The sequence below is a fragment of the Argentina anserina genome, chromosome 5 (genome assembly GCF_933775445.1).
Source record: "Argentina anserina chromosome 5, drPotAnse1.1, whole genome shotgun sequence".
Taxonomy (NCBI): Eukaryota; Viridiplantae; Streptophyta; class Magnoliopsida; order Rosales; family Rosaceae; genus Argentina; species Argentina anserina.
This window is the reverse complement of record NC_065876.1, coordinates 9880462-9900892: the sequence shown is the minus strand read 5'-3', so window position 1 is coordinate 9900892 and position 20431 is coordinate 9880462. Positions and strand designations below refer to the sequence as shown.

The 20431-nt window shown below is 45.4% G+C and overlaps 3 protein-coding genes across 4 annotated transcripts; 1 reads left to right on the top strand and 2 right to left on the bottom strand.

Annotated features, from left to right (window-relative positions):
• Window positions 1-259: 259 nt before the first annotated feature.
• On the top strand, window positions 260-3157 carry LOC126795466 (uncharacterized). Its single transcript, XM_050522302.1, has one exon. It carries the CDS (start codon window positions 260-262, stop codon window positions 3155-3157), a length of 2898 nt encoding a protein of 965 aa, XP_050378259.1.
• An 80-nt stretch (window positions 3158-3237) lies between these two features.
• LOC126795465 (uncharacterized) lies at window positions 3238-7327 on the bottom strand. Its single transcript, XM_050522301.1, has 2 exons — window positions 3388-7327; window positions 3238-3290 (listed from the first exon to the last, which is right to left on the bottom strand). Exons 1-2 carry the CDS (start codon window positions 7325-7327, stop codon window positions 3238-3240), a joined length of 3993 nt encoding a protein of 1330 aa, XP_050378258.1.
• Window positions 7328-10132: 2805 nt separating this feature from the next.
• LOC126794063 (uncharacterized) lies at window positions 10133-10996 on the bottom strand. Of its 2 annotated transcripts, none has more exons than XM_050520710.1 (2): window positions 10360-10996; window positions 10133-10258 (listed from the first exon to the last, which is right to left on the bottom strand). In XM_050520710.1, exons 1-2 carry the CDS (start codon window positions 10916-10918, stop codon window positions 10176-10178), a joined length of 642 nt encoding a protein of 213 aa, XP_050376667.1. In that variant the 5' UTR covers window positions 10919-10996; the 3' UTR covers window positions 10133-10175. The 2 variants fall into 2 exon arrangements, with proteins under 2 accessions (XP_050376667.1, XP_050376666.1); XM_050520709.1 differs by having other exon boundaries at window positions 10151-10258; window positions 10357-10996.
• Window positions 10997-20431: the final 9435 nt, after the last annotated feature.

Here is a 20431-nt window from a genome sequence, read left to right as displayed (position 1 = left end):
CACAAATTATCATTACCCTGACTTGAGCGTCGGAGAGTCGAAGACCACGCCGCCGTGGTCTCTGCTCTAACGACGTGTGTTACCTGTGACAGAGAAGTGACCAGGAGTACGGCGTACTACATACGCGGGAAGCACGGCGTACTGAATCAAGTATAATCACAGCATCAACATTGGCGCCGTCTGTGGGAAACCGCAACAAAAAGTCAAACAAAAAAAAAAACATCCCATGCAACACCTAGCCAAACAACTACACTTCGACATGAGCACTACGAATCCGTCCCCCTCTACTCCGGCAGGTGGTCACATCGGAGACGTCACAGACCTTAGCCTCAACCACCCTCTACCCTCCGCCAACGACCCTTTCATCCTCACACCCACACCCGGAACAGTCGTTAGTACCAATGCGACTACAGATCCGGCAACCGCCGCAAGAATGGAAAGCATGGCTCGCGACCTAGCCGAGTGCCAGCAGCGCGAGGTACTGGAACGTGAGAAAGCAGCAGCTCTCCAGAGCGAACTTGACAGGATACGGACACAGCTTGAACGGGCTGAGCGCAGTCATTTACATGAGGAGTCAAATCGCGAGGGCAGCGCGCAAACAAGAGGACGAGAACAAGTTCGCTTAAGTATCAGCTTGACCCCCTCCGAACTCGCCAAGAAACGGCCACCATCACCACGGCGTATCCATAACCGTGAGGAAGGAAGCACAAGCGTCACCTCTCGCTCCAGACCCCCCACAGCTGCTCACAACAGCGAGTCTGCCACGCTAGCCCTGATCTTGCAGCGGCTAACAGCGATAGAACAACGGGATGCCAATCCACGGTGCCAACCAGTGTTCGCCGCCAGGCCAGGCCCATTCACTACGAGGATAATGAACACCGTGCGTCCTTCTCAATCCAAGAGCCCAAAAATCACGCCGTACACAGGTGAAGGCGATCCATTCCGGCACATTGATAACTTCAAAAAAGTCACTGCCAGTAGAGAATTCGACGACGCCACCTTATGCCACCTATTCAGCGAAACCTTAGATGGGGATGCCATGAATTGGTTCTTTGAACAACCAGCGAACTCCATGGATTCCTTCGCGCAGTTAACCACAGCATTTCTGAATCGGTTTATACTCATGGCCGGGGCCGCCCACACAACTGACGGCCTATTTCAAGTAAAACAAGAGAGCAGGGAAACATTGGGCACCTTCGTCATGCGATGGCAGACGGCAGCATCCAGATGCCGGAACCTGAACAAAACGCTCGCCCTGGCTGCTTTTAAGGAAGGACTACGGTCAGAGAACTTCTTGTTCCACATTAATGTGGACCCTCGAATGCGCGGCGCCACATACGATGACATCATGACTGAAGCAGTACGATACGCTCAGGCAGAATACGTCACATACGGAGAGAAGCGAACCCCAGTACCATCAGACAAAACTACTACGCCGCAGACATCTGTACACACAGTCCCCCTCCAGCGCGAGCTCTTCCCAAACATAGCAGACCATAGCAAAGGCAGGAAGAGAGAGTGGCATCAAGCCAATCACCGTGATGCGCGTAACAACGATCGGCACAGGGGCCGGGACAGGAACAGAAGACTTGACCAGGAACGTCGCGACAACAGAGACCCCCGCCAAGTTAACGCGATGGGACGCCGTAGTGACCACACACTGCCTAGGGAAGAGACCCTGGAGGACTTTTTTCACGCACATCAGGACACGTTGAGGAAACCAGCAAGACCGCTACGCCCCCAAACCGAAGCGGAAACTGGTAAATGGTGCAGATTCCACGAAAATGGAAGTCATAACACGAACGATTGCCGCACCCTCCGCATATTAAGAACCAATGGCGACACGGGAATTCGCCCGGCGCAACAGAGGGTACAACAGAATGTGGTTGCCGCAGTCGAGACCCTACGCCGCATCAACGTTATAGAGGGAGGAGCCCCGAAGACCAACTTGTCCAACCGAGCAAAAAAGCGCCTCGACCGCAATAATCACCCAAGACAGGTGTATGCCATCACAGGAGGAAACGTTAAACGACAGAAAGAAGGATGGAAACCGATCACCTTCACTGAGGACGAGGAAATTGGCATCTCCTTACCCAATGACGACGCTTTCCTCATAGACGCAATCCTGGGCGGACAATGGGATGTAGGGAAGATGATGATCGACACGGGATCTGCAGTCAACGTCCTATTTAAGGGCTGCTACGAAAAAATGGAGCGTAGCGGCAAGAAATTGGTACAAGACCACGAACCGCTAGTCAGCTTCTCTGGTGACATAACCCAACCCCTAGGTTCGGATTATATGACGGTGTGTATTGGGACTGCACCATGCACAGTTTGCGTCGAAGCTGAATTCATCATAGTCGATGCCTACAGCTCATACAACGGGATCATCGGCCGACCTACACTTAACCGGATGAGAACCTTTATCGCAGGACACATGATGATCATAAAATTCCCAACTCCGCACGGAACAGGACAGGTCCGGGGTTCACAGTCCGTGGCAAAAGATTGCCAGACACGTGCAATTCGACAAACGCGCAACCGACACGAAATCCTGGCAGTACACGCCACAGTAAACTTAACTGACAAAGTTGTCGACGCACGAGATGACGAAACGTCGAAGGGAAAGAGCAAGCAGAAAGCTACGCCATACGAGACAAAAATCCCGGCAAACCCCGAATCCTCATTGAAAAGCATTACGCCATTCGCAAGTCATCCGGAGCGCAGGATCAAAATCGGGGCAACTCTCAATCCCACTGTTGAGAGAGATTTAACAAGTTTCTTGGGCGACAACATGGAAGTCTTCGCATGGTCTTATGAAGACATGCCTGGCATCTCGCCCGACATCATCATGCATGAATTGCACATCAAACCTTCCGCACACCCAATTAAGCAAAAGCGCCGAAGCTTCGACGACGAAAAAAGCACGGCAATACGCCAGGAAGTTGACAAATTAAGAGGCATGAAGTTCGTCCGGGAGGTACAGTACCCTGAGTGGATCTCAAACTGTGTTATGGTACGCAAAGCCAACGGTAAATGGCGTATGTGTGTGGATTACAAGAACGTAAACAAAGCATGCCCAAAAGACAGTTTCCCCCTACCCAGAATTGACCAGCTCATCGAGGCAGTTGATCCACGGGCTGACTATGTAGGATAGTGGTTCGGAGGGTAGGCGTGGTATGGGTCCATGGATTTGACATTTGTGGCAAGACCTGGCGAGCTCCTGTGCATCGGAGGCTAATGTGGGCCAATAATATCCTGTGCGGAGTGTTTTTGCGGCCAATGCGCGGCTGCCGTAATGGTTGCCACAATCACCGCTGTGGATTTCGTTCAAGATCTGCTTGCCTTCTTTGGTTGTGACGCACTTGAGGTCAGCATTCAGCAGACCTTGGCGATAGAGTGTGTTGTTCCGCAGGTAATATCTTACCGCCCGTCTCCTTAGTTGTTTTGCCATGGTCTCGTCCTCTGGTAGTTTGCCGTTGCACTTGAATGCTACTATCTCATCCATCCATGAGGCTTGGTCGCGCTCTATCTGGCATATCTGTTGCAAGGTCTGGTGAATGGAGGGATGGTGGAGAATTTCGACCCTGGTATCCTTGTGGCATTGGTGGGGTTGCGCCGTGGCGAGTCGTGCTAAGGAGTCCGCTCTTGCGTTGTTGGCCCTCGGTATTTGATTGATGTGGTAGAATTCGAACCGCTTTAATAATGTTGTGGCATACGCCAGGTAGGCTGCTAGTTGCTCATCCTTAGCAGTGAAGGACCCGGTGATTTGATTGACTACGAGCTGAGAATCACTGAACACATTAATGCTAGTGGCGCCCGTGCTTAGGGCTAATTGTAGTCCTGCAATCAGTGCTTCGTACTCCGCTACATTGTTGGAGGCAGCAAAGTTGAATTTTAAAGCATACTCGAGTTCGAGTCCCCCCGGTCCGCTCAAGATGATCCCCGCTCCGCTAGATTTTGCGCAGCTAGAGCCATCTACGTGCAAATTCCATGGTGAAATACTGACGGGGTTGATGACATTATCTGGTTCCACTTCCGCCGTATCTCGGGGAATCATTTCTGCTATGAAATCGGCTACAGCCTGTCCTTTTATGGCGGGTCGTGGCCTGTATTCGATGTCGAATTCTGTCAGCTCGATAGCCCATTTGCTGAGTCGCCCGGAGTGTTCTGGATTCTGTAGTACTTGTTTGAGAGGTTGATTTGTGAGTACGTGGATGCTGTGAGCTTGGAAATAGTGGCGCAGTCGTCTGGCTGCTACGATGAGCGCGAGGGCTAATTGCTCCAATGTTGGGTATCTTGTCTCTGGGCCGTTCATAGCTCGTCCTGCGTAAAAAACTGGTAGTTCTTTAGTTCCATCACGGCGAACTAAGGCACTGCTGACCGCAGTTGTGGATACTGCGAGGTAAAGGTACAGGGGTTCACCCGGCTGCGGGGTTGACAGTAATGGTACTGCGGCGAGGTAATCTTTTAATCCCTGAAAGGCCACTTGGCAGTCTGGTGTCCATTCGATCAGTTTACTCTTAGAACGTCTCAACAATCTGAAGAACGGCTCACACTTGTCAGTCAGTCTTGATATGAATCTAGATAATGCCACGAGCCTGCCTTGGAGGGCTTCTACATCCTTCTTGAGTGTTGGCTGCGCCATATCTAGGATGGCCTGTATCTTTTCGGGATTCGCCTCTATGCCGCGTTGACTGACGATGTAGCCCAGGAACTTGCTTGTTGTTACGCCGAAAAAACATTTCTCCGGGTTTAATCTCATCTTGTACTTTTTGAGCACATTGAAGATGGTTCGGAGGTTGGTTACATGGTCTTCTGCTTTTATGCTTTTGGCAAGCATGTCATCGACGTACACCTCGATTTCCCGACCGATGTGTTGGTCAAACATTTGTGTGACGCACCGCACATACGTAGCACCCGCATTTTTTAATCCGAAGGGCATTACGTTGTAGCAGTACAGTCCCCTATCAGTGACGAAGGTCGTAGCTTCTTGATCCGCCGGGTTCATGCGTATCTGATTGTACCCGGAGTAGGCGTCCATCATACTGAGCAACTCGTGACCTGCCGTGGCATCGATGAGCTGGTCAATTCTGGGTAGGGGGAAACTGTCTTTTGGGCATGCTTTGTTTACGTTCTTGTAATCCACACACATACGCCATTTACCGTTGGCTTTGCGTACCATAACACAGTTTGAGATCCACTCAGGGTACTGTACCTCCCGGACGAACTTCATGCCTCTTAATTTGTCAACTTCCTGGCGTATTGCCGTGCTTTTTTCGTCGTCGAAGCTTCGGCGCTTTTGCTTAATTGGGTGTGCGGAAGGTTTGATGTGCAATTCATGCATGATGATGTCGGGCGAGATGCCAGGCATGTCTTCATAAGACCATGCGAAGACTTCCATGTTGTCGCCCAAGAAACTTGTTAAATCTCTCTCAACAGTGGGATTGAGAGTTGCCCCGATTTTGATCCTGCGCTCCGGATGACTTGCGAATGGCGTAATGCTTTTCAATGAGGATTCGGGGTTTGCCGGGATTTTTGTCTCGTATGGCGTAGCTTTCTGCTTGCTCTTTCCCTTCGACGTTTCGTCATCTCGTGCGTCGACAACTTTGTCAGTTAAGTTTACTGTGGCGTGTACTGCCAGGATTTCGTGTCGGTTGCGCGTTTGTCGAATTGCACGTGTCTGGCAATCTTTTGCCACGGACTGTGAACCCCGGACCTGTCCTGTTCCGTGCGGAGTTGGGAATTTTATGATCATCATGTGTCCTGCGATAAAGGTTCTCATCCGGTTAAGTGTAGGTCGGCCGATGATCCCGTTGTATGAGCTGTAGGCATCGACTATGATGAATTCAGCTTCGACGCAAACTGTGCATGGTGCAGTCCCAATACACACCGTCATATAATCCGAACCTAGGGGTTGGGTTATGTCACCAGAGAAGCTGACTAGCGGTTCGTGGTCTTGTACCAATTTCTTGCCGCTACGCTCCATTTTTTCGTAGCAGCCCTTAAATAGGACGTTGACTGCAGATCCCGTGTCGATCATCATCTTCCCTACATCCCATTGTCCGCCCAGGATTGCGTCTATGAGGAAAGCGTCGTCATTGGGTAAGGAGATGCCAATTTCCTCGTCCTCAGTGAAGGTGATCGGTTTCCATCCTTCTTTCTGTCGTTTAACGTTTCCTCCTGTGATGGCATACACCTGTCTTGGGTGATTATTGCGGTCGAGGCGCTTTTTTGCTCGGTTGGACAAGTTGGTCTTCGGGGCTCCTCCCTCTATAACGTTGATGCGGCGTAGGGTCTCGACTGCGGCAACCACATTCTGTTGTACCCTCTGTTGCGCCGGGCGAATTCCCGTGTCGCCATTGGTTCTTAATATGCGGAGGGTGCGGCAATCGTTCGTGTTATGACTTCCATTTTCGTGGAATCTGCACCATTTACCAGTTTCCGCTTCGGTTTGGGGGCGTAGCGGTCTTGCTGGTTTCCTCAACGTGTCCTGATGTGCGTGAAAAAAGTCCTCCAGGGTCTCTTCCCTAGGCAGTGTGTGGTCACTACGGCGTCCCATCGCGTTAACTTGGCGGGGGTCTCTGTTGTCGCGACGTTCCTGGTCAAGTCTTCTGTTCCTGTCCCGGCCCCTGTGCCGATCGTTGTTACGCGCATCACGGTGATTGGCTTGATGCCACTCTCTCTTCCTGCCTTTGCTATGGTCTGCTATGTTTGGGAAGAGCTCGCGCTGGAGGGGGACTGTGTGTACAGATGTCTGCGGCGTAGTAGTTTTGTCTGATGGTACTGGGGTTCGCTTCTCTCCGTATGTGACGTATTCTGCCTGAGCGTATCGTACTGCTTCAGTCATGATGTCATCGTATGTGGCGCCGCGCATTCGAGGGTCCACATTAATGTGGAACAAGAAGTTCTCTGACCGTAGTCCTTCCTTAAAAGCAGCCAGGGCGAGCGTTTTGTTCAGGTTCCGGCATCTGGATGCTGCCGTCTGCCATCGCATGACGAAGGTGCCCAATGTTTCCCTGCTCTCTTGTTTTACTTGAAATAGGCCGTCAGTTGTGTGGGCGGCCCCGGCCATGAGTATAAACCGATTCAGAAATGCTGTGGTTAACTGCGCGAAGGAATCCATGGAGTTCGCTGGTTGTTCAAAGAACCAATTCATGGCATCCCCATCTAAGGTTTCGCTGAATAGGTGGCATAAGGTGGCGTCGTCGAATTCTCTACTGGCAGTGACTTTTTTGAAGTTATCAATGTGCCGGAATGGATCGCCTTCACCTGTGTACGGCGTGATTTTTGGGCTCTTGGATTGAGAAGGACGCACGGTGTTCATTATCCTCGTAGTGAATGGGCCTGGCCTGGCGGCGAACACTGGTTGGCACCGTGGATTGGCATCCCGTTATTCTATCGCTGTTAGCCGCTGCAAGATCAGGGCTAGCGTGGCAGACTCGCTGTTGTGAGCAGCTGTGGGGGGTCTGGAGCGAGAGGTGACGCTTGTGCTTCCTTCCTCACGGTTATGGATACGCCGTGGTGATGGTGGCCGTTTCTTGGCGAGTTCGGAGGGGGTCAAGCTGATACTTAAGCGAACTTGTTCTCGTCCTCTTGTTTGCGCGCTGCCCTCGCGATTTGACTCCTCATGTAAATGACTGCGCTCAGCCCGTTCAAGCTGTGTCCGTATCCTGTCAAGTTCGCTCTGGAGAGCTGCTGCTTTCTCACGTTCCAGTACCTCGCGCTGCTGGCACTCGGCTAGGTCGCGAGCCATGCTTTCCATTCTTGCGGCGGTTGCCGGATCTGTAGTCGCATTGGTACTAACGACTGTTCCGGGTGTGGGTGTGAGGATGAAAGGGTCGTTGGCGGAGGGTAGAGGGTGGTTGAGGCTAAGGTCTGTGACGTCTCCGATGTGACCACCTGCCGGAGTAGAGGGGGACGGATTCGTAGTGCTCATGTCGAAGTGTAGTTGTTTGGCTAGGTGTTGCATGGGATGTTTTTTTTTTTGTTTGACTTTTTGTTGCGGTTTCCCACAGACGGCGCCAATGTTGATGCTGTGATTATACTTGATTCAGTACGCCGTGCTTCCCGCGTATGTAGTACGCCGTACTCCTGGTCACTTCTCTGTCACAGGTAACACACGTCGTTAGAGCAGAGACCACGGCGGCGTGGTCTTCGACTCTCCGACGCTCAAGTCAGGGTAATGATAATTTGTGCAGAGTGATGGTAGGAAGTTCAGTGTACTTACCTTGTAAGGTCAAGAGTTTGACCTTTTATTGTTGAGTTGAAGTGGATCGTTTACTTGCCATTCGATGTGGGACGACGTCCGATTAAGGTGCTCTCTGGAGCCTTCTTTGAGATGCGCGTGAGGGCACGTCCGTAGTCGGTTTGGGCCGTGGGGAGGCCCGTTGTGTAGTTAGCGCGGCTGACTTGCTGTTAGTGTTGTAGGATTGTGCTATACGTTAGCTTTAATGCGCTGGTAGTTGTGCTGATTATGGCGGGCATAAGCCTATGCCAACACCAGATAGAGCGCGACCAAGCCTCATGGATGGATGAGATAGTAGCATTCAAGTGCAACGGCAAACTACCAGAGGACGAGACCATGGCAAAACAACTAAGGAGACGGGCGGTAAGATATTACCTGCGGAACAACACACTCTATCGCCAAGGTCTGCTGAATGCTGACCTCAAGTGCGTCACAACCAAAGAAGGCAAGCAGATCTTGAACGAAATCCACAGCGGTGATTGTGGCAACCATTACGGCAGCCGCGCATTGGCCGCAAAAACACTCCGCACAGGATATTATTGGCCCACATTAGCCTCCGATGCACAGGAGCTCGCCAGGTCTTGCCACAAATGTCAAATCCATGGACCCATACCACGCCTACCCTCCGAACCACTATCCTACATAGTCAGCCCGTGGATCAACTGCCTTTGGGGAATGGATCTGATTGGCCCATTACCCGTCGGGAAATGTCAATTCAAATGGGTCATTGTATGTATCGATTATCATTCCAAATGGATTGAAGCTGCGCCCCTGACGGCCATAACAACCGAGAAGGTTCAAAACTTCCTGCAACGCAACATCTTCTACCGCCACGGTACGCCGGAGTCTATCATCACAGATAACGGCACGCAGTTCAACAACGAGTACCTCATCACCTGGTGCAAGGCAAGAGGAACTAAGCTCAAATTCGCATCCGTAGCACATCCAAAAACCAATGGGCAAGTAGAAGCCGCCAACAAATTGATTAAAAGCCTTCTTCGGAAAAAGCTGGGTGAAGCTAAAGGACTTTGGCCAGAAAAACTTGACGAGGTAGTATGGGCAATCCGTACCACACCAACAGAAGCCACAGGCGAAACTCCTTTTTGCTTAATGTATGGCACGGAAGCAGTTCTACCCATCGAAGTAATTCAGCCAACACAACGGGTTTCACTATTTGACCCCGAAACCAATTCGGACAGTATACACCTTGATAAAGATCTCTTGGAAGAGAAACGCATCACAGCGCATCGCCATAACATCCAGAACAAACAGCGCGTGGCACGCTTCTATAACTCGAGGGTCAAAAGCAGGACACTACAAGTAGGCGACTGGGTTCTAAAGAAGATCCAAACAAAGGTCACTGGACTACGCCCGAAATGGGATGGACCATATAAAGTCGTCCAAATCATAGCCCCAAACACGTACTGCCTAGAAGACAAGTACGGAGAAAAATTAGCCCATCCTTGGAACATGGAACAACTCAAGTACTATTACAAGTAAGAGTCCATCCGTAGCACAAGGACCAACTGTTTGAGTGCTTTTGGCGCGCTGCTTTAGCTATCTTTGTACAAAATGGCTACGGCCAGGCTATCAATGAAATGAGGAATTTTTCAAACCATTGATCCTTACTACGCTAGCGTACTATGGCAATTAAATTCCTTCGACAGACAATTTCATTGTGCGCACAACGAAGATAGAATTAAGCATACAGCCAAAAGCACAAAACAACAATCACAATATTACTACGGCAATAATATAAAAAAAACACGGGTCAAAAGAACTTCTATTCATCAAAAGATAGCAAGTTCGGCACAAAGGCCGTTACAAAAATTACAGAAACATAAAGACTACGGCGACAGGGGACGCATTACAACGATCTTATCACCCTATCCTACTCCTCCCCCGCAACTTAGTACGCCAGCATTGCTCAGACCGCATCGTCGGTACTCGCAGCTTCTAGCCCCGCCGCTTCCCCCGATTCGCCTTGCGGCGGTTGTGCATCCTGATGCTCTGACAAGGAGGAGTAGGAGAGGGAGTCTCCGGATTAGAATCAGACCTGTCATTATCACAAGAAAAACCAGACGAAGAAGAGTTAGAAATTTCCTTACCACCTTCAGCCTCCGCAGTAGAAGTAGGCTGCGAAAAGGGCGGAGTCACTTCATGTGGCATGGGCGGCGGTTCCAAACCCTTCTCCGACAGACGGACCTCGTAGTCCGCAGGATCCAGCATCTCCAGCTCCTGGAACTGCGCTATCATGTCACCCACAGCCGTGACATAGTACCCTTCCAAGTACTTAGTCATCTCCATAGATGATTTGAAGGCAGTCACGGCGCTAGACGCAGCCTCCTCTGCTACGCGGGCCTTCTCAGCTTCTGCCTCCTCGCTCATCCTCCTAACAAGCTCCTCTGCATCCGCAAGGGCAGACTGCGCCGCATCCCTCTCCGCCGCCGCTTCTCGGGCAAGTGACTCCGCTACCTCTCGACGGGCAACCTCCTGCCGAAGGTCCTCCTGGAGGTTCGCCGCATTTTCCAACTTGGCCCTAGCATTGGCCAAGTCATTTTCCAGCAGCAACACCCTTGTCTCACGGGTGCTGTCTCGTTCAACCACTTCGGCGAGGTGGCGCTGTGCCTCCAGAGCATCCCGCTCCGCATCAAGCAAATTAAAAACCATCTTCGCTGCCCTCGTGGCAGCAAGACCGAGGGGACTCCGCAGGTCCAGACCAGATCCTTCAGGTCGCCTCAAACCCCCGAGCCCGGCGCGCTGGCTTAACAACACCAGCTTCTCCAGTTCCGGAGTTCCTAGCTGGCTCAGAGGACTGCGGTCCAAGGCGGACAGATCCTCGAAAACCCGAGACTCCGTGAAGGTGAGTGGCGCCAGCTGCGTAGTCCTCTGTCTTTTAGGAGGCGGAGCCTCCACTGCCGCATCCTCCACATCCTCGGGGGCAGCAGATGACTTTGCTCTTTTCGAAGACGCGCTCGCCTTCTGCGGCTTCTTCTTCCTACCAGTCTCAAGCGACACCGCCGGATCAGCCAGATGCGGATCGGCATCGATACGGCCAACTCCTTCCGCATCACTGCGGCGTGGTAATCCCTGCTCATTCGGCAGGTTCGCGTGCAGGGGAATGGACAGGTCCACAACCGCGGACGAATCCTCGACTCGCTGCGCTGCGACGTTTACTTTCTTTGTAGAGGCTGCCGCCTTCTTAGACATGACGCGTCGCAACATCGTGATAGCTAGCCCTTCAGTATCCGGCGTAACGTCAGGATCTTCCTGCTGCAGAAACCGGGCGTAGCAGACGCGCTCTGACTTTTCGAAATTCCTGTTCACCGAGAGTGTAGTAGCTGCACATATAACAACAGATTAATACGCCACAAAAAAAAAAAAAAAAAAAAAAAAAACAGAGCACTTCTACTTACGATGACGGCGGAGTAATCCTTGCTCGAACAGGAGGTACGGGTTCGTCAATACCTTTAAATCGTGAACCAAGTCTTCACCTTGACACCTCCAAAGATAAGTTACACGATTCACCCGTTCAACCTCTCGCTCGGACAAAACCAATCTCCTTCCAGCTACATAAACAAAAACAGAGCGAAGGTAGCATCAGCAAACAATCATTCCGTAGTAACAAAAGTTAGTAAAGCATTGAAACCTACAGTTAATAGCCCGGAACCGCGAGGGAATACGTTTTCTTGGGATGTACTCCACCCCGTTAATGCGCCCATACTCCCACCCGTCCTCCACCACGAAGCTGTTCTTTCTCCAGTTCGCCTCCGAGGTGGGCCAGTTCTCTAAAACCTGGTACTCACTGCGCTCATCCCGCCTCACAAACCGCGCGGTCCCCCCATTACCATTACGCTGGTTGTAATCCACTTTGAAGAAATGGAGAACCTCCGCCGCAGTAGGAGCCGAACACCCCGACAGGTAGAATAATGAACAGAGACCGAGAAGAACCCGCCACATGTTATAACTCACCTGGCCAAAGGCCAAGCCGAACTCCGCCACAAGACATTGCAGACGAGGGTCTAACGGCAACTCCACCCCAAGTCGTAATACGGAGGGGCTCACCAACGCATGCCCGTTTGGCAACATTGAACCAAATTCATCACGCCGAATCGCACGGGCGAGGATAGTCCCAGGTAACTTAAATTCCTCGACATAACCACTCACTGCGGCAGAGTCGGCTCCATATGCCTCCTCCACTTCCGACCTCTGCACACCACCATCTAACCAGCGCCTTACAGGCGCTGGGCTCAGCGTTGGGCCTGAAGTGCTAGTCCCCGAAGCACTTATAATACGCTCAGATACTCCTTCACTTTCTCCAGTCTCTTCACGTTGCGACTCCATGGTGCTTGACGACTCACTCGTATCCCAGTTCGCTAACACCCTAGCAAAGACAGTAGAACGATCTTCGCGATGCAAATCGTTTCCACCACTACGCCGCACCAAGTCCAAGTAGTTGGTCTCTAATTCACTTGTCCACGACCAAGCGGATGACGACGCGGACCAACTTCCTTCTGCAGACGCGGAATCGCTATCAGTTAGTATAATTATCCTAGACATTACGCCGCAGCAAGCAACACCGAAGTCAAAGGCGAACAACCTAAAACTAGAAGTCAAAAAGTAAAGTCAGATCTATCCTACGAACCTCGCAAGAACAAGTTTGAAGAATATGAAGAACACGAAGAACACGAAGAACATGAAGAACACCAAGCCCAGTTAACGGCGAAAACCCATCCGCACCGCCCATACAAACACCCCACCTTGCCGGAAAATAATCATCTAAAGATCAAATGGACCCAAAACCCACATATCTGCCGGAAAGACCCAAAACTCAATTCATTCTTTTCTAATCTACAAATTTCCCAGTTGATAATGTTCAAATTTTGGTCTGATTCATTGAGGTCATGACTCGATGCTTCAGATTTGGAGCAGATCCAAAAAGATGATCTCATGATCTCTTCCATTATTTCATTATCGGTGCATATTTTTTTCTGCGAGGGGTAAGCCGACAATGGGGGTTGCAGCGGCAAGTTTTAGGGGTGGTGGTTAAATTCTCTTTTATAAACTCTGACAGTAGATTTTACTGGTGTTTGTAACCTTGTGTTTCTGGGGAATAATTTTGCTTCATGGGTTCATTACATATATCCAAATTTCAATATGTTTAAATGAAGGAGGAGAAGATGAGATGAGTATCATGAGTTAGAGATCTGGGTTAGGAACGATGAACAGAAGTACAATTATATATGTTTTCTTCATTTTATAAAGGTAATAATTTATAGCCTTTGGATCTAAATTGAGGAAATCATAGGGCTGATATCATTTTGTCCCTTTTTGTCCCGTTAAAATAGTTCCGCATGTAGGGCTGTAAGTAGGCTCGAACTGCTCGTATTCGGCTTGTTTTTAGCTTGTAATAACCCGATTTTTCGGAATGATTTTTGGATCACTTTTGAATTTATAAAGTATGTGAAATTCATTAAACGTGTTTGTGCCGCCTTGCGAAGTCGGAAATTGAAATCGGAAACGTTAACGGAACGTTTATTTAGAAAAACATTACGTTTCCGAGACGTGAACATCGACTTTACTCCGTCGATCGTTTGTGAAAACTTTCTTCACGAAAGTCGTAGAGCTCGTCGATACGAGTGCGTGGACGTGTGACGCGTTCAAATCGGACATCGGACGTAAAAGTTATTAACGTCGGAAGTTCGTTTCCGATTTTAGAAATAGTATAAAAGGAATGAAAGGAGATTAGAAATCAAAAAAATTAGTTTTTTTCTAAAAAAATCAACTCGGGTACTGTTCAGCCGACCCAAAAATCTTCTCGGGCCGATTTCTCCACCATCCGACGTCGCCTCGTGTCGTGCCACCTATCAAAATGACGGGCTCAACGATCTCCATCTTTTGGGCTACACCTTGCACTCCGTCGACAACCACACACGGTGCAGCAACCGCCGGAAGTTGCTGCAGTGTCGGCGCCGCCTCCTTCGGCCACCATAGCTCGAGATTCTTGGGGGGTTTTGCTTGTCTCAGTCTCAGCAACATTCCCACAAAAGGAATCGAGCCAAATCGAAGTGTAAGTACCTGAATCAAGAATTTCAATTTCAAGGATTTGTGAATAGTGCCGAATTTATGTGAACAGTGGTTTAGTAAAAACATTGATTAGTATACATGAACAGTGTTCTGTGAACAATGTTTTATGAACAACATTTAGCTGTGCTGAAATCGTCACATGATATTTTAAGTATCATTTTCTAAGCATTTATCGTGCTATTAGGTGACTGACGAAACGAGTGAAGAAATTACTTTCAGGGTCGTGGAAGTTGCACGCAGGAAATAAGGTGAGTAAAATCTCACATATTTACGAATCTACCATTGCGGTGATTTCAAGATTTTTGCAATAGTTTTAAATATTGAAATACGACATGTATACGATATAGTGGATTACCTATATATTGTATAAATGGTAATAAGTACATATATATATATATATAGTTTGCTATATTATATACTGTTATGAATTCATTGGAATTGGTCATTTCGATAACGAGAATTATATGACGAGCATGTGATTTAATTTGTAAAATATGAGGTGTGATTATTGTACGTGATTTTAACATGGAGTTTGTTAAAACGTTTTGTCTTCGGACGAGTTTTGTTTTCGAATGAGTTTTGTCTTCGGATGAGTTTTGTCTTCAAATGAGTTTTTGTCTTCGGATGTGTTTATGGAATAAGACATGTATATGATATAGTGGATTATATATATATTGTTTAAATGGTAAATATGTACATATATATATAGTTTGCTATATAATATACTGTTATGACTTTATCGTGATTATGTCATTTTGATGACGAGATTTATATATTGAGCATGTGATTTTGATTTGTACAATATGATGTGAGATTATTGTACGTGATTTTAACATGGAGATTGTTAAAATGTTGATTTATCTTCGGACTTGATTTTTGGTACAATATGATGTGAGATTATTGTACGTGATTTTAACATGGAGATTGTTAAAATGTTGATTTGTCTTCGGACTTGATTTTTGTACAATATGATGTGAGATTATTGTACGTGATTTTAACATGGAGATTGTAAAAATGTTGATTTGTCTTCGGACTTGATTTTGTACAATATGATGTGAGATTATTGTACGTGTTTGGCAAGTCGGAACCTAGCCTTTGGCCGGGCGAAAGTTACGATACAGTTAGAGCTCTAGTCTGTCTGCCGGAGTACTGCATGTGAGGTAACGGGTGGTTATCTGCTCATGAGTACTCATATTTTTAGATGTTGGGTAGCGGGTGGTTGCCCAATATCGGCGGTGTACTACGAGAGGGGTAACAGATGTGTACCAGCGTTCTTTAGTACCCGTATTATAAATGCATTTGGGTAACCAGAAGGGTTACTTAATTTCTCGTGAGCGCTTCATTTCATATTTCTTTGGGACAACCAGATGGGCCGTCCATTGACTCATGAGTGCATTTATATTTGTTTGATTTGTGAATTTTCATATATATTGATATGCGAGTTATATTTTCATTTTACTCATACGAGCTGTAAAGCTTACCGGGTTTGTGTTTATAATCCCGGTGCACCAATTTGATGGTGTAGTGGATAACTCCGCAGGTGTGGATTAGCGGGAATTGACGGACCGCTTAGAGGACTTGAAGTTATTTATCTCCAGCTTGTGTGGGGATTTTGTGTGACTATCTTGTGAGGTTGTTGTGAGGATTATACATTTCCATTTATTATAATGTTGAATTATAATTTGGTTTGTAATAATCGGTTTGACTGAGTTATATTTTGAACTCAGAGATGATCCGATGTGACATTTTAAATGATTTCGATTCGTTGAGATTGTTTGGTGTTTCACGACTTTGAAATTTTGAGTTTTTATACTCGAAATTTTTGGGTTGTTACATAGCTAATTCGGCACAAGCTTGTAAAGTTAAATGAGTCGAGTTTAAGCTTAATATTAAGTCCGACCTTAAAAATAAGCCGAGCTTGAATAATAAGTATTCGGCTTCTTCGACTCGTTTAGCTCGCGAGCTAGTTGAGCTTGTTAAAAGCTCGGCTCGTTAATAAATAAAACTTAACTTATTAACTTTTATAGTATATATAAAGTATAATTTTTATATAAGAAATAATATTAAAAATATAATATTAATTCGAAAGAACTGAAAGACTTTGTTTTAAAATAATTAGCTAAAAACTTTAAGTTTAATAACGAGTTTGATTTATTATTTTTAATTTATTACAAATAAAGGGGATTTTGTGTGATACTATGACATTAAATTTTAAATTTTTCGTTTTAATATCTAAATTTTAAAATTTTAATTTCATATGATTTAAGGTCGCTCAATTCGCGTTCGGCCTCATCTAATAAAATGAGTCAGTCCGACCTCAGTTCGAGTTTTTTCAAGCCGAGCCGAGCTTGAACATGAAGCACAAAAATTAAATTTTGGGTCGACTCAAGCTCGATCGAATGAAAACAAGTCAAATATTAATAACCTAGTATTTGGCTCAACTCAGCTCATTTACAACCATATCTGTAGACGAGCGGGATAGCCATTTTTCATATAATGTAATGTTAGGAGTCTCAAATCCTTATTGATTGATTAATAAAAGTTGCATGATGACCATATTACCCATATATACTCTAGCACATAAACATGATTCAGTTTTGCTCACCCCCACTCTAGGGTCATATTACAACCCTATGAAATCCGTAAAAAGTCGTTGGTCTTTTTCCTACTCCCACGCTCTATCACTCCTATAGTTGCAGACTCACTCCTATAGTTGCAAACCTCACCCTCCTTCCCCCCCCCCCCTATTCTCGCCCATCCCTCTCTCACATTTCCACAATGTCGATTCTACCCTCACCGTGCTTCCCCACTCTCCCCGAACAACCAAACCTCCTCTCCTCCACTCCACTCCCTCCGCCGACCATTGTCCTCCCCCGTCTCCTACACCCTAACCAATGCCTCCAAACCTCTTTGCGCCACCACCTCCTCCGTCACTGTGGAAAACTTCAACTCCAACGACGACTCTGAACCCTCTATCGCGTCCTCCACACCCACCACTCTCTTTGTGATCCCCGCTTTCAACCGCATCGGCCTCCTCAACATCATCACACCTGCCTTCACTGTCCTCAGTCTCCGCGTCGACAAAGCCACCGTCGATAAGATTTAATTAATAAGCTTTTTAATTACAATTAACCATGGTTAATTTTGTGTTGATGTGGCAAGATTTCATAGGATGGTAACATGACACCAAAGAGTGTGGGTGAGCAAAACTGAATCCACATAAACACTACTTTCTCCTCTCGTTTTTTATTTGATTATCATATTAGCTTGACAAATGAAAGATAGCTAGCAAGACCTCTCCAAACATGCGCAGTTTTGATTCTACATCCAGCATTACAGTAGTGTTTTAAAATACCATATCATCATACATGTACCATTAAACAAAAACATGGGATGATGAATTTAAATTTTTACATAAATGTTTCCCACTAACTCATAGCTATCCGACACGTGGGAAAGTCCACTCTTTCTGTCTTGCCATGCAATTTCTTTTTGTGTTGTTTAGAACTTCATATTACGCAATCACAACTATAAACCTTTTTCTACTAAATTGTTAGGATTGATGTCTCTATTTTTTTGTCGCAACTTTGTTCTACTACTGAAGCTCTTGTGACCAAACCTTGGGGTTTCCTCTTGGCTGAGATTTCTAAATAAAACAACTGATCAAGCTCAATAGATTTATATCCCAAGTTCAATGTCATTAGCAAATAATATGATATTGGGGATTTCCTTTGATCATGTATATTAATTCGTTCGATTTCATCCAGTGAACTTGTATAGAATTTGTAGTTTTATATTTTTGTTATGAATGATTGAGTGTTAGATATTGTAATCAATCGCCAATCAATGCATGAATAACCTTCTATCTGGCATATTAAACCTCTATAATTCAGCCACTTGTAATACCCTGTCTCGTTGATTGGCTTTTGGAGAACATGAAAAGATACCAGGTTTATGGGACAATAATCACAATGGGATCCCTTAATCACATATGTAGCTGATCATGATTCTTCATTTCTACATCATTATTATAGTTGAACATCAATCAGTACGTAGTAAGAAAGGTCAACCAAATAAAAGAGATGTGTTGTTGCCTTGTTGGTGTGAATGTGTGATTACAATCGAAATCAAACATAATTTTTCACATTTTGATGTAATTAGTTAGTAGTTTTCCATATTTGATACATTAATAATTAGCTTATTAAATTATATATAAATGATAAATGATGACTTATCATGTACAGGCAGTACAACGCTTTGATACTAACTGTGAGATTCACAGTATTGATTAGCCCTCGCTAATTACTGTGCATGATAGTTATATTAGTAGTGATTTCTAATGAATAGAAAATGACTTCAATTAAACCATACTTCTGAGGCTAGGCCCGATAGATATGATGAGCAATCCCGTTTTTGGACAATGTATTTCTAGAAATTTAAATGCATTCAATCAAATTGGCTCGACCTTTTGTAGGGGACTAACAAATATAACAACTAGCAAGAGAGAATATCATTTTAGGTGAGGATTATCGATGAGAAGAGTGTAATCGTAAATGAATGAGGAATTAAAGGGTGTTTAGCTGATCTGTTTGTTGACTGTTGCTATTTTACAATAAGTTTTGAGTAATATTATGTTCTTCTCGTCTCAAAACAAGGGGATTCAAATTTACTCACCCCCACTCTAAAAGGGTTATATTACCACCCAATAGGATGTTGTCATTTAGACCATGTTTGTTTTATAAAATCATTGCCTTGAGAAAGGAAAATTATTCATTTCACTTGTTTGGGAACCAAAAGAAAAAAGAGGGAATGAAAAATAATTCTCATAGTATTGAAAAATTAGTGGGAAAGTGATTCCCTCCACCCACTCTGGAAATCACTTTTCCATCCAAATTTTAAACTTATTAGACCAAACTAACCTTGAGTTTTATATTAATATGAGGGTATTATGAGAAAATTTATAAGATTTTTCTTTACATTTATTAGTCTTTTTAAACACAAGAAAATAAATTTGATGGGAATTCAAATTTCCCATGAAAGAGGAATGATTTTATTTCCATTCCCTTTAAATCTGTGAACTAAATGAGACCTTATATAAAGCATAAACCATAGTGTACTCATGTTTAACCTAATTGAAAATAACAATTATCAGAAAAGTAAAATAATAATATATTAATATTAATATTAATGTCAACATTTATGAGTAATAAAACTTAAACAACGTCTCATTAATCAGTATTAAAACAACCTCATTTTTTCCAATCGTCTTGTTCTTCCCTCCCTCCCTCCATCTTTCTTCTCTTCTTTATTTAGAGAGTGCTCTGCATATTTGTATGATCTCCATCTCTTCTTCTTCTTTTTTTTAATGTTTTACATAACCTATATTGTCAAATATAATGTTAGTTATTCTAGTTGTTCTCTACTTTTTCCTTCTTTTCTTTTTGCATAAACTAAATGCTTATACTAAGCTTCTATTGTTTTGTAGTCATTCATACAAAGAGGGGAAAAAATGGTAGTACTAATGAGTTTTTTTTTTTTGAAGAGTAGGGATCAAATTGGGTTGTCAAATAGGTCCATCCGATTCCTAAGATGAGACTCTATATCCATGAAATAATGGTTTAGAAATCATACTATTTTTTTTCATTTATTGATAATTGCATTAATGGTTGCACTAATTATCATTTTTTTTAATTTGGTTGAACATGGGTTAACCATAGTTTATGCTTCTTTATATGAATGACAATATTTGTTTTTGAAGGGGAGTATCCCATCAAGACTGATTCAAATAAAAAATTACATGAGGGGGACATAGAGCTAATAAGAATGACAATATCTTATTGGGCGGTAATATGACCCCTAGAGTGGGGGTGAGGAAATTTGAATCCCAAAACAAATATGGAGAACATAATTTTAAGTAAAATGACGAAATTAAGTCATATAATTCAATAGAAACAAGAAAGTGTGACCGATCATATAGAAGCTCAATGATTGATGTAAATATATCAAGCATTGGCGTACGTTTCATTTATGTCAAAGCCCATCTTCCATAATTTATTGTAATTTGGGAGAAATTTTCAGTCCTTCTGGAAAACCACG